General features: G+C 42.6%; 1 protein-coding gene across 1 annotated transcript; it reads left to right on the plus strand.

The window, feature by feature from the left end:
- Positions 1-17,319, plus strand: LOC129333611 (proto-oncogene Mas-like). Its single transcript, XM_054985395.1, has 2 exons — positions 1-161; positions 16,320-17,319. The coding sequence occupies exon 2, from the start codon at positions 16,378-16,380 to the stop codon at positions 17,290-17,292; it is 915 nt and encodes a 304-aa protein (XP_054841370.1). The 5' UTR covers positions 1-161; positions 16,320-16,377; the 3' UTR covers positions 17,293-17,319.
- The last annotated feature ends 1,363 nt before the right edge of the window (positions 17,320-18,682 follow it).

Here is an 18,682-nt window from a genome sequence, read left to right on the forward strand (position 1 = left end):
ACATGCAAGGGCGTTCGATACATTTTTTTCCTGAAGACTTTCTTTCTGGGTGAAAAAAAATCTCTATTTGTCTTCCCAGTACTTGCTGTTCTAGCAGAAAATTCTGAGCCACTGACGTCTTTCAGTCACTCTGAAGATTGCTGCTTCGTTGTTAGTCAAAGGTATGTAAAAATCCATTTTGACTAGTTTATTTTCAAAAGGAGAGACATTGTTGTTCTATGGCAGAACACATGGTTTGAATGCATAAGGTCTCATATTTTATCCATCTCCAGTTAGAAGAATCTTATGTGGAAAGGCTAGGGGGAAATAACCAGAAAGCCATTTTCAGTTAAATTAGACTATATAGAGATATTCTGCAGAAGATCGTTATGTATATTCATGCATTCAAATTGTTCTCCATTTGTTTGACACATGAAAGCATTTTTTTCCTATTTGGTTAGATTATTTTTTTATCTTAAGGCAAAACAAATATTAGACATGATTTTTGTTGCTGAACGTTTTTCCCTCAAACTGTATTTCCCATCTATTTGTAATGCAACCGAAACCTGTAAATTACACTTTTCCTACTCTTTCTCCCTCTTTGCTCATTTTAACTTTATCAGTTTGTTCATGTTTCACTTTCCCTACCTATCATGCATCTGACGAAGAGAACTTGATTCTCGAAAGCTTATGCTACAATAAAATTGGTTAGTCTTAAAGGTGCTACTGGACTCTTTTTGCTTTTGCTACCACAGACTAACACGGCTCACTCCTCTGCATCTATTTCCCTACCTATAGTTTTCCCTTTCTTGCCAATATTTGTCTGCATGCATTTACAAAGGATATAATTATATCCTTCCATAAAGCCACAACAATTGTGTGGCTTATGGTGCTATAGGACATCTCCCCATCTCTCTCTCTTTCTCAAACACACACACACACACACACACAAAGAAGAGTAAATGAAACAAGCAGGTTAACAGTTATGGACTGGTCCCATTAACAAAGAATAAGATCAGTGGCAAGTCTCCTGGAGAGAAGAATGGATTTGGATTTGCGTTTAAAATTATGTCTGTATTAATAATGCTAACAACAACAACAACTTTATGCTTATATATGGCTCTTCAGGATAACTTAACACCTACTCAGAGTAGTTTACAAAGTGTGTTATTATTATCCTCATGACAATCACCCTGTGAGGTGGGTGGGGCTGAGAGAGCTCTGAGAGAGCTGTGACTGACCCAAGGTCACCCAGCTGGCTTCAAGCGGAGGATTGGGGAATCAAACCCAGTTCTCAGGATTACAGTCCTGCTGCTCTTAATCATTACACCAAACTGACTTTCATTCCTCCAAGATATGCAGGGTGGCATACAGGGTTCTCCCCATTTTATTCTCAGAACTGTTCTTAGGAGGGTACATTAAATTTGATCTAGCTGGTCGTCCAGTGAACTTCATGAATATATAAAGTTTTAACTTGGTTTATCCCAGTCCTGGACAATAATTCTACCGGCTGTTGTAATATGCAGTCAGGCACATGTCTTCTCTAGACACACTTGCATGTGAAATAGTCTGGCTCCTTGAATGTAACCCATATTCATAAAAACTGGCTTCAGAAACCCAATATGGATATCTTACTTCTCACCCACTGTCTCTCACTCTACTCTTGGATTTTAACACTGGTTGAAGCAAAGTGTCTCACGTAGGAGGACTTTTATACCCTTACTCATATCCAATAATCCTAAAAACACTAATGACCCAAGAGACAACAATAGGGATCCTGGGCTGGCTCAAGTGCCATAGCAAGGTTGAAAGAGGCTGAAGGATGTCTGTTATCAAACTGGGGGAACGGGGGGATCTGGTTGAGAGAGCAATTCCAAGCACTGAGAATATTAAGCAGTTACCCTGCCCAGACCAACGAGTGCCTCTGACGGGGCCTTCAGCACCTGTCAGGATGGGTGGTCTCAAAGCAAGCAGAAGGGACACTTTGGGGAAAGGTTCCGTGCCCATTTATAGGGCAAGTGGAGGGGCCTTAAGTCTGAAAGCAAAAGGGGGCAGAGGTAGGGTTCAGATGCAGGGCGGGAGGTTCTTATGTTCAGGAGTGATTTCAGACTGGACTGAACAAGGGGCTTTTTCATTTGGCCAGTCCCAACCATGAGCATTCCTTTTGGTTGCCGTAACGGACATGCTAATTAAGGCTGAGGAAGTTTGCCCAAAGTGTCCGAAGCAAGCAGATATGGCAATGATGAAGGGCTATGTTTTGTAGCCCGAAGGCTCCCTACTGAGACCTCTGGAGGTTCCTAAATGTTGTGCGATCACCTCTGAGTATCAGTTTTTTGGTGAGGCATTGTAGAGTCAGGGTTTTTTTCCCCCATCCAGGCTCATCTCAGAGCACACTGAGAAGGCCTGAGAGAATTAAGCCTGCCAAAATTTCAGTGTCTGACTTCTGCCTGCCAGCCGCAGTGCCCTTACATTATCCTGATTCCTCTTTTAAAGCCCATAGGACTCAGCACTAAGGTTGGCAGCTACAGGTTGGGGAATTCCTTGAAATTTGCTACTCTAAGCAAATCTGCTTAGATCTAATCTGCTACTCTAAGCACTATACCATACTGTCAATAAATGGAAAGCATTGAACATGAAACAGAGAGGCCCCTTCTGCCCAGAAGAGAATCTGATAAGCAGAATGTGCTTAAACAAACATAACTTATCTATTCCTCTTTCATCGGTAGGAGTTTCCACAAGGAAGTACCACTTCCCTTTTCTTATTTTCTTTGCACTCTGAGCACAGGGTTAGAAATGATGAGTGAGCAGTTTGAAACAACTCTCCCACCCATTCCCAACCAGGCCATCCTACTTGTACCACCTATGAAGGCTATTTTATTCCTGACAGAATTTGATGCCTTTTATTCCGGGACACTGTTTTTTAAACCACTGGATAGTTCTGCAGATTGCTGAATTATTCTTGATGACTCCTTCTATTCAATGCTTTTCATTAATTTCCCTCTTTAGATCATCATTTTTCCCTACTCCAGGCTCTGATTTTTTATTGTTTAGCTCTGATGAAACTTTTCTTAACATTTTAATTTGGTGTTATAAGCTACCTTGTGTGGCTAGAAGTCAATCTGCCAAATAATTAAATATAGAGATGGGCACGATCATATCATAGAATCACAGAATCATAGAGTTGGAAGGTGCCATACAGACCATCTAGTCCAACCCCCTGCCCAGTGCAGGATCAGCCTAAAGCATCTGCATTACGATCCGCATTACGATCCGCATTATGATCCTCATCACGATCGGAAAAAACCCACGATAATGGCGATCGCGCGCTCGGGACCCAGCGGATCGTGCTCGGGCACGGCCAATGATCCAGCGGTTGGGAGGGGGGCTGGAGGGGGGCTGGATTGGGGCTTGATTGGGGCGATCGTGCTCAGATCGGGAAGCCAGACACTCAGGCGCCAGTAATCTATTCCCCTGGCAACAGAGCCAGGGGGATGCCTGAGCTCTGTTTGCCCTCCTTCTGTTGCCCTGGAAACCCAAATGGAAGCCCAGCTTTCCTTGATCAGCAGGGCTTCCTTCCAACCATGGAGCAGCAAAGCAGTCACCAGCTGGGAGAAGACACCCAAGGGAGGGAGGGGGAAGGGGGTGTTCTGTAGCCATGGACACTCCAATCTCATCACTGCAAACCCTGATAGGCAGCTCTGACGGCCAAACACAGACAGCCAAACACAAACACAGATGCTGCTGGCATCAGCCACTGTTCCTGTATCGCTGGGAACAGTGGGGCAGCCCTCCGCTTTTGCCTCCACGATCCACGATCCATGATCCATGGATCGGAAACGGGAGATGACCGGTGTGGATCGTTAATTCGGGATCGTCGCCGGCGCCGATCCACGATCAGCTTGATTGGTATTTTTGGAGGGATCGTGCCCACCTCTAATTAAATACTCAAATAATGCAACTTTTATAATAACAACATTTGATTTATATAACGCCCACTCAGAGCACTTTACAAAATATGTTATTATTATCCCCACAATGACAATCATTGTCATGCCTGTGTGTATAGCCATGCCATGGTTGTCTGTTTGTTATATTGCTTGTGCCACAATATGCTGAAACTATACTGCATTATTACAGTATTGATGTGTAACTCTCTCTGATCATCTGTAACTGTATTGCAGATGTTACTTCCTTGGGACTCAGAAAGGGCCTCTCCTGCTATCTTAGAGAAATATGCGAGTCTCAGCTAGCTGTGACCTTGATGTGTCTAGATGCCAGCTTTCACTCCTTTTCCCAAATGCTGGGAATTATGTATTGTATACCTGATGCATACTCATAACTGAATAGATACTCTTGTAGGCTTGCTCGCCAAAACCGTAACTGTCATTTGGAGCGCAGGAAAATCAACTATAACAAAGAATGCTTGATTTGAATTGTCACTTCTGTCAAACTCCGTGATGGAGTACAGACCTGAACTGCATAGATCCTAATAAAGCTACTACTGCTGGAATCAACGTGTGTTCACTGTGGATGGGCTTGAGGGGTCTACCTGCCAGGGACTGACAATCACCCTGTGAGGTGGGTGGGGCTGAGAGAACTCTGGAAGAGCTACAACTGACCCAAGGTCACCCAGCTGGCTTCAAGCAGAGGAGTGGAGAATCAAACCTGGCTCTCCAGATCAGAGTCCTGCCATTTTTAATCACTACACCAAACTGGCTCAGGGTCATTGCCTCCTTTTGACTCTAAATCTTACAGCTCCATTCCTCTTCTCCTTTCTTTCTTTCTTTGAGTAGTTAAAAGAGCAGATTCACTGGGCATATTTTTCAGAACATTCTTGTTATCACTGCAAGCATGGCACATTGTTTTGGAAAGCGGTCATGTCAGTGAACTACAATTTATATATGATCTGAGACGCTGAATCTGTTTGTCTATACACAACTTATCATTTGCACCAGTCCCCCAAAAGAAGGATGTAGGACACCAGTTTGTGATGTCAAAAATATTACTATTTTTTCAGGCTCAGAATAAGAGGGGGGAGGAGGGAGGAACGGATGGACAGACGGAGAGAAAATGAAATCAGACTGCCTGCCTGAAGAGACAATACTTAATAACAACGGACTTAATGAAGAAATTAACTGGCTTTGTTTGTAGCTTGTTCAGGACTTAGGTTTCACCATGTACAGCGGTTTGTATTCGAATACTATTTCTTCAGGCAGGCAGTCTGGTTTCGTTCCTCTCTGTCCGTTCCTTCCTCTTCCCCATGAAAATTGCTGACCCATTGTTTCATCACCTGCCCCCACGTTCACCTTCTATATTAGACATGGGGCAACTTTTTAAAGATTACTTTGCACACACTGACTAGCACAGAAACACACACTTGAAATGCAACTCTGGCTCGGGACAAGTCTGTATGTAATACATTTTTTTGGTATAGTTTGCATTGTATATAGGGGGATTGTATAGTATTTAATGGTCATGGAACTATACAATGATCATATGCCCTTACTATATATTGTCAAAGAATGCTAGTTCAGCACCACTTCTGTGGTATGAGACCACCCAAACAGATATTAACAACAACTGACTTGTATTGGGGGCTATAAATGTTACTATCTTTTATATGAACTATATATAGTAATGTTTTTGACAGTATTCTGGGATTGACTAAAACCAATATGTTTATTTCTATTGTTTATCTATAGAAATTTTATTTAAAAAAAGATATAACAGTAGAAAGTGCATTTAACTTATACAAGCACTACATTTAAAATTAGATTAAACTAATAAAAAGGTACTATCAGAACATAATGCAGCTTAATTGTATGATAGCTCTTCTTCCCTCTCCTTAATTACTTATACCCAAAATTTAATATCAACTATTTTAGTTAATCATTTCCATGTATTTTATCTTCTTATCTTTATATCGAGTTACCTTAATCTTAGTTTATTTCTATTTTTAATTTTAGGTTCCATATTTAAACAACCTGGCCTGAACTGGCAACATTTTATATTTATGATCCATAGTTTTTATATGTGTGTGTAATAATAAATTAGACCGCTGAGGAAGGCCCAGAGGGCCGAAACGCGTTTGGTCTCCGTATATGTGCAATCCATTTTGTGACTTGGTTCTTCTATATGTGCCAACAATTTTGTAACACTGTGTAACTGATGTTACTAGGTCTCTAGGTTTTTAACTTTGTTCCATACTTTTTAATTGTTTATGCACCATGCAATAAATAATTATATTACTTTTATATCTTATATTTTCTTCGCCACTCAACTTTGTTGGTTCCTAACTTGTTTATCAGGTTGAAGTTTTTTCCCTCTTGTTTTTGTGCAACATCATGGACGTAACAAAGGATAAACTCACTCATGTCTCCACCCCTAACTCTAACACTTGTGGCCTGGTTGCCCTACCTACAACTCACATTATTCTCACCAAAACTCGCTGTAGCCTAACCAGAAAAAATACCACGTCTAGTTAGAAAGGAAGAAGCCTATGTAGCCCAGGCTAGCCTGGTCTCATTAGAGTTCAGAAGCTAAGAAAGGTCGGCTGTAGTAGGTATTTTGATGAGAAACCACTATGGAAATTTAGGGTTGTGCCTTCCATCTTTCCAAGGTCAGTAAAATGAGTATCCAGTTTCCTGGGGGTAAAGTGTAAATGACTGGGGAAGGCAATGGCAAACCACCCCATAAAAAGTCTGCCAAGAAAACATCATGATGCGACGTCCCCCCATGGGTCAGTAATGACTCGGTGCTTACACAGGGGACTACCTTTACCTTTACCTTTACACAGAGGCAGCCAATGGCAAAGCACATCTGTTAGTCTCTTGCCTCAAAAAACGCATGATGGAGTCACCATAAGCTGGTTGTGACTTAACAGCACACCTCAGGAGCTAGACAGAGCAGTCACATCACTCCCGTTCTGCAGTCACTCCATTGGCTTCCCATCAGTTACTGGCTCAATTCAAGGTCATGACTATCACGTTCAAAGACCTTCATGGCCTTCTCCCCTCATATCTGTGTGACTACCTCTCCCTTTTTGTTCCACCATGGGAGCTTCACTCATCTAAACAGGATCTTCTGAAGATACCACTCTATAGTTGGGCAAAATCAACAGTTGCCCTCATACATACTTTCTTTGGGGTAACCCCCACCTTATAGAATGACATACCTGAGGTAATCAGGAAAGCTCCCCTCTCCTGGCTTTCCCCTCTCCCCTCTCCTATGCAAAACTGAGGGCCAAGCTACACATGACGAAAGACACTTGCCTGGCAAGTGGATTGAGTGGAGGGCAAGTGAACAGGGAGAAATACACTTGCCATTCAAGTGTCATTTGTCACTTGTATCTTGGCCCTGAGTTATTCAGGAGGGCTTTCTACCCAGATTACAGGACTGTGTCATAAGAAATAGCTCAGGGACAAGGATTAAATGCTACATTATTGGGCACAGCCTGCTGATGTAGAATCACACCTCTAGGGAATTTCCACACTGCTAAACATGCCAAGAAAATTAGTTATGCTTTCTTTCAAATAGATTTAATCTCTATGCTTGGCTTTATACTTGTTTAAAATTTCTCTGCTACCATTTTCTACTGTATCTGTTTCCTTGAATGTTCTAACTGGCCGTTTCCACACTACTTACCTGCTCCCGGAACGTTGCGAAACATCGCGCAAAACTCTTGCGAGAAGACGCTATCCTCCACGGTTTTTGTGCAATGTTTCACAACGTTCCGGGAGCAGGTAAGTAGTGTGAAAATGGCCACTGTTGTTTATTATTGTACTTTGCTCAGTGAATGTCCTAGCTGTCGACTACATTGTATTTTCACTCACATTGTTGTAACCCACCTTAGATCTCAGTTAGAAAGACAGACTATGAAGGAAGGAAGGAATATCACCACTGCCTTGGACAACCACAGTGAAAATGGTACCTTGGCACTTGGGCTTTGCTTTAGGAATCATCTTCCACAGCTACAAGTGAGAGTAGGAAGAAAAGTGATGCTAAACTGATGTTTGCTCCCACCCAGTCCCTTCTGCATTAATGAATAGGCAAGAGACAACATTGGGTTTAAGCAAAGGACAAAAAACAGTTTGGGCCAGCTCCACAATGATTTTCACAAATATTTATTATATCTGAGCTAGGCAGACCTAGTTTGAGGAGTTGCCCCTTTCCTTAACATCATCAACAAATTCATCCTGCCAGTTTCTACTATGGACTATTATCTGAGATATGAAAACTACCTTTCCCCGTTAAAAATAAAAACAAAACAAAATACAAATAAAATAAAATTAATAAAAATAATTTATAAAAAAAAGAATTAAATGAAAAAACAAAAAAACGAACAACAATTTTAAAAATGTTGTTTTTTTAAAGCTACCTTCCCCTCATGAATTAGCTCACAGAAAAAGTACTATGGACTTAGTATTGGTTAAGAGTGTTGGGACTTTAATCTGGAGAACCGGGTTTGATTCCCCACTCCTGCGCTTGAAGCCAGCTGGGTGACCTTGGGCTAGTCACAGCTCTCTGGAGCTCTCTCAGCCCCACCCACCTCACAGGGTGTTTTGTTGTGGGGATAATATGACATACTTTGTAAATCGCTCTGAGTGGGCATTAAGTTGTCCTGAAGGGTGGTATATAAATCGAATGTTGTTGTTATTATTTCTCATTATTTGAAAAGTTCCTTCAAACTGGCAAAAGGGACTATCTTTCTTAGTCTCATAGAATCATAGAGTTGGAAGGTACCTCCAGGGTCATCTAGTCCAACCCCCTGCACAATGCAGGAAATTCACAACTACCTCCCCTCCCCCTCAAACACAAACACACCCAGTGACCCTTGCTCCATGCCCCAAAATGGCAAAACACTTTCAGGATCCTAACCGAACTGGCCTGGGGAAAATTGCTTCCTGACACCAAGGTGGCGATTGGCATTACCCTGAGCTTGTAAGAAGGGGCCACAAGAACTAAACACTGATGTAACTTTTCCTGCTCTCCCTCTAATGATCTACCTAGGTGTACAGATATTTTTGCTTCACAGGGATTTTCTCTTTTTTTTTTTCCAGAAATGCATGACAAATCACAAAAATAATGCAGCACATTTCCAATAAAGACTTCCTATGAAATTTCATATGCTTCCAGACCTTTAGCAAAGCACCACCTCTCCTTCAGCTAGCCTGGTCATTAGGGTATAAGAAAGCTTGCCCAGCTGTTTGAAAACTAAAAAGTTAAAATCAAAGCAGAATCCCACAGAAGAGAAGACAAGAAGTGCCCAAGCAGAAAAATGAACTTCAGGACAAATGTCAGCCTCGCATATGATGGACAGGTTTCTTTTGAAAGGTTCAAAGCCAGTACCGGTTGGTTCCTGATTGGTGGCAATACGTTAATTACCATTTTTATCACCATTGGTGTTATCTTCCCTTTTGGACTTGCTGGAAATGGAATTCTCCTGTGGATTCTTCAGTCCTGCAGTAAGAGGAGCCCTTTCACCACCTACGTCCTGAACTTGGCTGGGGCTGATTTGGGGGTCCTCATCTTCCTCCTGCTGAGAGCTACATTGTTGTGTGTTTCTGAGCTTAGTGCACACAGTTTACTCCTTGATGGTCTTTATTTGATCGTAGAGGACCACTTCTTGTTCATGTACAGCCTCAGTCACCTCTTCCGGACTGCCATCATCGGTGACGTCTTCTTTCTAAATTCACACCAACGCTCCTGGGCGCCACGTCTGGCCTCGTTGATCTGTACTCTCATATGGGTCTCATCCTTCCTGTTCTGTGAAATAGATCTGCTTCTTCATTACACGAGTAAGCCTAGCTATTATTACTCCTGGCCTCACTTCATTCTGAATGCCTTCATCTCCACAAAGCTTATGAGTATCACCACTCTGACCCTCATCCTGAAAATCTGCTCTAAATCACAACCATTTCAGCACCGGCATTTGATACCCATCGTCTTTGCGTCCCTCTTCTCCATCATTACTACTTTACCATTGAATGTCTTTTACTTCACCGATTTTCATAAAGAAGACCCCATTTCAGCAAGTGTTTGTTTCATTTCTGCCTCCCTAAATAGTAGCGTTAACCCAGTGATTTATTTTTGGGTCGGGAGACGAAGGGGAAGTCAGTCTAGGGAAAGCATAAAGGACACCTTTCAGCGGGCATTCAAAGAGGAAGAAGACAGCAGACAGGAACTGGAACCTTATTATAATTCTATATTCTTGTAGCTTTAGTTCTGATGCTCCAGATACTTTGACAGTCAAAAGAGGTTAGACGATACTTGTTGAACAATAGTAGGTAGAGTTGCCATGTAATTGGTGGGAGCTTTGGTGATAGGGAAAGGGGGGGCTGCATCAATATCTATGCTGTGACATCACTTCCAAGGGAAACCTGGAAGTGATGAGTAGCTCTAAGAATTGGCAGAAACTCTATGGTAAAACCATAGTGTTTCTGGTGATTCTTAGAGTTACCACACATCACTTCTGGGTTTTTTCTGGAAGGGATGTGGCAGTGCATACAGGTTTCTTTTTTAATTCTCCTGCAGCTGCTCAGAGTAGCAGCAGGGAACAAAGGCTGCTAGTAGGAGGCCTTCCAGCATAGCAGGAGGCCTGGCAGCCTTAATAGTAGGCATACCACTAAGAAGGTGTGCATATATAGCTAGCAATTTCTTTTTAACTTCTCTGTCTTTCCAAACTGCAACGTTCACTGATAATATTATATAAACAGAACATGAATTGCACCAAAGCAAAATTGCATTTCATTTTTCTTCCCTTGACTATAGAATGCCAATTTCCTTGTATTTAGCTGTCAAAATTGATGCTGTATTAATAAATACTTTTATCATCTGTCTAGAGCTGCTGTTGTTATTACTGTTGTTATTATTATATTCTAATAAACCACTAGTCAATACTAGGAAGCAACCAGTTTCCTCGCCTGTGGCCTTACTGCCTTTTACGCTCTTAAAACATTTATATTGAGCATCTGCTGACATTTACAAGCTGTAAAATCCACAGGAGTTTACAATCTGTAAAATTCAATAAACATTATACTACTTGCCCAAGTTCCAGCAGCAAAACCCAGATAAAGGAAGTGGCTATAAAAGAGTAATTTTCGATCAAACTAAATGGCCAGGGAGATTAACAGAGGGTTAATTTTTTCTTTACCTTCTCAAAGGGTGGGGCCATGGCTCAGTGGTAGAGCATCTTCTTGGCATGTTTAATCCTTGAATTTTTAAAGTAAAAGACTTTGATAGACCAATGACCTCACTTAGTTGAAGCCAGTTACCTGCCTTTTCATGTATTCAGTACTCACAGATACTTACACTGAACATAAATCATTATTACAGTGGCCAACTCAAGCACCATGTGCTTGATGATTGATGACAGTGAACTGGCTAATGAAGAAAGATGAGGAACATATTCCAGGAAAAGTAGCAGGGGAGCAGGGTGGGGATAGAAGTTGGGAAATGATGAAAGCAACTACAGAAACCAATAATGGATAAGCATCATCCCTTCTAATAATAAAGTATCTGCCCCTTGATGTGATTGTGAAAGCAGCCTATATGGACCATCCACAGAGGGTCTCTATATACTTTGGAGATTTCTCATATCTGCAAGAAAAGGAAGTTTGTCAACTAAATGGCACGCAAGATTTCAGCCGTGGGACAGGCTGGGGTGGAGACAGGTGAGGTTAAGGGTGCAGGGGGAGGAGCTTTGGCTGAAGGCTGGGCTCCTCTCTGATGGCCTGCGTGGTTGCCACTATTCTTGTGGGGATGGAGACGGAGCAGCTTCCCTCCCTCCCTGGGATGCCTGTGGCATCATGGAGTGGCTTGTCACCACTTTGGCAGTTTGGGGGCATTGGGTTCGATCCACTGGGGTGAGTGGTACAGAATCTCTAGGGATCTCCTTCAGGGATCTGGGATGATGCTGAAGGATATGCACCTAGGCGGAGGTCACTGCAGGCTTCACTCTGGGTGGGAGGGACCAGCTGACAATGCCAGAGCAGTAGTCCATCATGTGGTGGCCGGCAGATGGCCTGGGGAGGTAACATCAAACCACAAGGGGACATTTGATGTGGTGGACCCATTGCCCTATGCCCTGCCAGTGCTCCAGTGGCTGTAATCAATAAAGCTGTGGCCCATTTCATCCAATAATCTGTACGGTGTATTATTTGCCAGGGCACCAGCCTCACTATCGCCTATTTGGATGCAAAAGAAGAGATTTAACGTAACTCTCACAGCCCAGGATACCCTCCTCCAGGGGAAGAGGGTGCAGAGCAGGGGAACAGTCCTAAAAAGGTCAACCACCCAGTGGAAACGCTGAGAAGAGAGCCAGGTGTGGTTGCAACAGCAAGGGAGGAGCAGCCAGAAGGAAGGTGTGCCAGTAGTAGCTCCCTGTGGAGAACTCTGGGGTAAAGGCCTCCTTGAGAAAAAAGGCCTGCTTGAGAGTAGGAGCTAGAAGGGACCAGGAAAAGCAGGATAAAATGCCCCAGCTAGAGGAGGTGAGGCAGCAGACTGAAGGTTGTGGACAGGCAGTCTTGGGGCCTTTGCAGACAGGAAGGTACCATGTTTCCTGAAGCCTCAGAGACTGGTGTTCCTGGCCACAAGGACAAGCTGGAAGGACTTCGCACAACTCACCCAAGCATATGGCTTACTTTCTGGCTTAACTCTGCCAGAAGGGTACAGTGGCCAGGACAGGAATTTAAGTAACTGGGAAGAGGACCCAGATGGGGAAAGCAGCACTAGAAGCCAGATGTATGCAGGTGTCGATGAGGCATCATGAGCTGGCTGGACCCCAGGGTGGTGGTTGACCTTGAATGCTGGTGGTGCACAAGATCTGGGCCATTAAAATGCAAGGCTCACAGTTCGAGCGTGTTGTTTAATTTCTGACTATATGAAAAAAGGATGGACCCTCCCCAAGGGGACATGGACCCTGGCACTGAGGGCCTCACAATAATCAAAAGAAGAAGAAAATAACTCCTCTTTGAGATTTGGCTTATGAGGACCAAGCATGCTCAGTGAGACATGGAATATTGAAGACCAAGCATGCTCAGTGAGACATGGAATTTTGAGACCAAGCATGCTCAGAGAGACATGGAATGTTGAGGACCAAGCATGTTCAGTGAGACATGGAATGTTGAGGACCAAGCATGCTCAGAGAGACATGGGATGTTGAGAACAGCTGCGTATCAGTTGAGTGGTAGGAAATGAAAGGGGAAAAGACTTAGTCTGTGAACCCCAGGACAGGACTAGAATCCTACAAGGGAAAGATTGTGGCAAAGGAAGGATTTCAATGCTCTACCCCCCAGCCCGCATGAATGTTTCTTATGGGCCTGCAATTTCCTTAATCAATAATCTGGATGTCTTACAGTGCCATCCTATGCAGATAACGAAGCTCAGGAGTATGCATCCACATGAACTAAATTGAGACACTGGCTTCCTATCTCATCACCAATGCTAATTTCTCCATACCTATTACCCCACTGCATATCTGACCCTATTCAATCACGCCTGCCTTTGTGATTCACCAGCTATTATGATTCAGCTTCTGTAATCATTCCACTCTCCAAGATATAAGGACAGATGGATTCACATTCTAGTTGTATCTGAAAAAGTGAGCTGTGATTCATGAAAGCTCACACCCTACCACTACCTTTATTAGTCTTATAGGTGCTACTGGACTCTTGCTCTTTTCTACTGCTACAGACAAACTAAAACAGCTACCCATCTTGAACTATCCTATGCAGAATAACACTCTTCTAAGCCCATTGACATCGATGGACTTGGAAGGATTTAATTTTGCTTAAGATGGTGCTGTTAGTCAACATGTGTAACAAACCTTAGCTTTCTACCCAATGAGGGAATATCTTAATGATGAAAGGATTCAATTCATAGCACTCCTTTGAGACTACATAAAGATGACAATCCCAAGAATGAATAAATGTGCCAGTGCCAGCCAAGCCCAACTCTTTGTATATATTAAAATGAATTGCTTTACCTGGAATATTCTTGAATTGAGATTTTTTAAAAAAATCATAATGAAAGTACTAAAATCTTAGAGAGAGCTTGGATGCAACCAATACATGTTGGCCCTACCTGCCACAGTTTCTTCAGTGCTTCTACACTGGGAAAGCTGAGCAAGTAAAAGCAAAAGGCACTACTCAATGCTAACTTGATTTAATTCAAGCATAAGCTTTCATGGGCTGAATCCACAGTTACCCGGCACAGCACTAAGCAGGCGGAGTGAGAGCGTCTTTCTGGTGCGTTTTATGATGTCATCACACCACGAGAGCGGCATCATGGTGCGATGATGTCATGAATCATGCCAGAAAGACGCTCTCACTCCGCCTGCTTAGCGCTGTGCTGGGTAAGTGTGGATTCAGCCATGGACTAGACCCGTGAAGGTTTACCCTGGGATAAATGTTGTTAGTCTTTATGGTGCCACTGGACTCCTGTTTATTTTTCTGTAACTGTTCCATCATGAACAGAGTTCTGTCAGTGGGCTTAGAAGGGTGTGTGTCTGCTAAGTATTGCAGAATCTGGAATTATGCACATTTTTAAAAAGAGGTCATAGTGGAGTAGCGTATTCAAGTACCTGTAAATAATCCAATAAAAAGACAAATAATGGGTGTGAAATTATGGGACCATCTCATTTTGGGAAGCCACAATCCTCACAGCAAGTTGGTTAAGCAGGTAAGCATGTTTGCTCAACCAGTTGCTGAATGGGAAGTAGCAATGGGGGGGGGAGCATGGGGAAAGATCAATTAGTGGTGGGTATGTTGGAGAGGAAAGATACAGTGTACTGCCTATGGGTCCGATACAACAGACTACTTCTCACATGTACAGCCCAGTCCAAGAGGGGAGATCTGTGCTGTACTATTCTATACATGAGGAATGGCCCAATGAATTACATAGAACCCCTCGAAGGCATCTGAATAGCTTATTGAGGGGTTGATCTCTGCTGTCACTGACAGGCAGAGGGGTGAATTGAGCTGGCAAGTGTTCCAGTATTCTTAGCAATATCCACTTAGTTTCCCAAAAGATTCTATAAAGATGGAGACTGCTTTGAATCTTGCATGCTTGCTGGACAGAGCAATTGCCAGGGACTTCTTTTTGATGGAAAGGCAATTAAATAAATATTATCATAAAACAGCAAAAAAAATTTGTATTTTTTCCATGGCCTTGATTTGCTATGCTGAGATTTAAACACCTTCCTCATAGCTTCAGATCTTCTGTTGCTTCTTAAAGATTGGCTACAGAAGGAAATTCGGGGAGGTAGATATGTCCTTTTTCTAGTCTATCAGCTAGGGCCGATTCCAGATGACTAACCTTAAGGCGCTTCATGCCGTCCTCTTCCGGATCGCGACGGGGAAAATGCGAAAAATCGCGTTTCCTCGCGCGAGTTTTGCGCGACAACGTGCAAAACTCGCGCGAGGAAACGCGATTTTTCGCATTTTCCCCGTCGCGATCCGGAAGAGGACGGCATGAAGCGCCTTAAGGTTAGTCATCTGGTATCGGCCCAGGTTAAAAAGGTGGAGAAAAAAGATTTGTCTTCTTGTCTGCATCTGTCAGCCAGGACAAACTGGGGGAGAGAAGGTTCTTTAAATGGTTTCCAGCCTGGACAATCACCCACACAATGAAAGGATTAATTTTATGACTCTCGGTTACATACAGGCACATCTTATATGTTCATCAACTGGTAATACAATACAAGTTACTCTTTAATTTATTCATTGCAAGCTCAATAATATTTGGCACAAGTTATGGAGAGCTTGGGAGTTAAAGCTAGAGATGGGCACGAACCAGAAAAAACCTGAACCATGCTTTTCGTGGTTCGTCAAATTTCACGAACCATGAACCACAAACTTTCACAAACCTGCCCCTGGTTCGTGAACCAGTTCATTTGGTTCGTGAAAACGTCATATCCAGGTCAGAAAATCCCCACTTCCAGGCCAGCAGAAGGTCACTTCTGGGCCAGCAGAAGGTCTGCAGGAAGTCCATCCCCTGTTGCCTAGGAAACTGATTTGGCACCAGGCTGTCTGCAGTCACGAACCAAAAAACGAACCAAATGAACCAACCTAAAGTTTGTGGCGGTTCATCAGAAATGGGATCTGACGAACCATGGTTCGCAAACCATGAACTGGCCTGGTTCATGCTTAATTTTGGTTCATATTTCAGTTCGTGTTCATCTCTAGTAAAAGCCCGCAAAAGCCACTTTACAAGGAGAACATCTCTGTAACAAAAGGTCACGCAATATTATCCAGAAGTGTAACCTCAAATACATGATTTGAGGGTAACACAATTAGTTAATTCCACCGATAATAACACAATCCACCCTGTCTCTTTTCTTCTAGCTGGATTCTCTATGCCACAAGAGAACATCATAGCTACAAAATCCAGAGATTAAGCAAGATGATTAATTCCAGTTTGACAACCCCGTCTTCTCTGAATGGCAGCTCACAACATTCTGGAATGAACAATACCACAGATTATAGCCCAAGAGTGATCTATGATTATTCAGAAAAAATAATCCTTTTAGTCATCTGCGTGTTTGGACTCGTGGGGGACGCAGTCGTCATCTGGCTTCTTGGCTTCCGCATTAAGAAGAATTTTTTCTCCATCTATATCCTGAACTTGGCTGTTGCTGACTTTGGGGTCCTCGTGGTCCTCACTGTATTCTTTAGTCTGAATATTGCTGTTGAGGGCCATTTCCTTTTCAAATTCATACTTCAAGAGCTCTACATATTCATGTATAATAGTAGCCAGTTTTTACTGGCAGCCATCAGCATTGACCGGTGTGTGTGCATCCTCTTCCCAATTTGGCGTCGTATCCACCAGCCATCACGCTTGTCCGTCACCGTGTGTGCCCTCATCTGGGTCATCTCCTTCCTCCTTAATGCAATTCACTTCATTCTCTTCATCACAGGGAGCTGGAACAAGAAGCTCACGTATTACCAGTTTTTCCTGAATGTCTTGATTTGCCTTCCGGTCATGACGATTTCCACTCTGTTCCTGTTAACTAAATTCTGCTTTAAATCACAACTGGGCCTGCAGAGGAAACCTTTAACTATTATCCTACTTACACTAATTTTCTTCCTTATCTTTGCTTTTCCTCTGAATGCCTTTTATTTCATTAACTATTTTTCTAATTTTGCATATCCCAAACTATACATCTATGGATACATAGGAGCTTCCCTAAATAGCAGTGTCAACCCTTTGATCTATTTCCTGGTTGGGAGACAGAGGAGGTCTCAATCTATGGAGAGCATAAAGAGCGTATTCCAAAGAGTCTTTACAGAGGAGCAAAGTTGCAGTAGTGAATTGTAGCCTCCACGTCTCCAAGTTTCTATTTGCCACACCAAATTGACTCTTTACTTTCTAGTGCTTGCTCCTTCTGTTCTTCGGAGACTGATTAAGGTGCTTTGATTTTGCACCAGCTTTACTTTGTGGTCATTGTTCAGAGAAATTTTCTGAGCTGCTGTAGCATAGTGGTTAAGTGGTTGAGCCACCAATCCGTACTCTGCTAGTTCAGATCCCACTACTGCCATGAGCTTAGTAGATGACCTTGACTAAGCCACTTGTCTCCGCCGCAGCTGGATTGTGGAGATAATAACAAGACTGACTTGGATCACTGCTCTGAGTTGGGCACTAATCTGTCTAGAAGAGTAGCATATAAACACAACTGTCATTATTCACTTAACTCCTCCTTACCAAATTTATTCCTGAAATCCAATAATCCCATTTCTTGTTCTCTTCTTAGGAATCTGGAGTCTGTATTTAGTCAATAGAGCCAGTTTGGTGTAGTGGTTAAAAGTGCGGGTCTCTAATCTGGAGAGCCGAGTTTGATTCCCCACTCCTCTGCTTGAAGCCAGCTGGGTGACCTTGGGTCAGTCGCAGCTCTCTCAGCCCCACCCACCTCACAGAGTGATTGTCATGAGGATAGTAATAGCATACTTTGTAAACCACTCTGAGTGGACATTAAGTTGTCTTGAAGGATGGTATATAAATCAAATATTATTATTATTATTAATTCTATTTGGATCAAAGAGTAATCTGAAGAGAGGAAGAACAGAAACGAGCTTCTGCAAAATTTCAGACTTTGTAGATGCTCAGAGGCAAGCAATATCTTCTCAACTCTGCAGTGTGTAATATAAATCAACTGCAACAGCTGGGGTTACAAAAGGGTGCTTTGTTTTCTCTTCAAAGAGAAATGAAAGAGCAATGCTTCTTTTAAGAGAGAGAAAAGAGAATAACAGGCACATAAGAGAATAAAGGAGATTAAGAGACTATCTCTAATGTGTGAATTTGGGGGGGAAATCCTCTCCCCATATGAATGTTACTTCGTTATGATTCTTGATCTTGCAGAGTTGGGGTCGGATCCAAACAACTTTTCATGCTGTTGAAAAAGGATGGAAGGAGCTCCCTTTGACACCCCAAAAAAGACTAAATTGGGGATCATGAAACATTATGCACAAAAGCCCTATGTGATGAGGGCATGTATCAAAGTGGGAAAGTGGATGAAAACTGAGTGGAAAAGCTGGTTGGATCCAACCCTTTATATCTGATGTTACTTACTGCTTTATTATGAGTTGGCTTTTATTTATCAACATCATTTTTATTGTATTGATATATTCATAGGTTGTACGCTCTTGCCAGTGGAAGGTGAACTATCGTATTTAACAAGTTAATAAAGAAAAATCTAACAATGGCAGAATAA

Source organism: Eublepharis macularius, chromosome 7 (genome assembly GCF_028583425.1).
Source record: "Eublepharis macularius isolate TG4126 chromosome 7, MPM_Emac_v1.0, whole genome shotgun sequence".
NCBI lineage: Eukaryota > Metazoa > Chordata > Lepidosauria > Squamata > Eublepharidae > Eublepharis > Eublepharis macularius.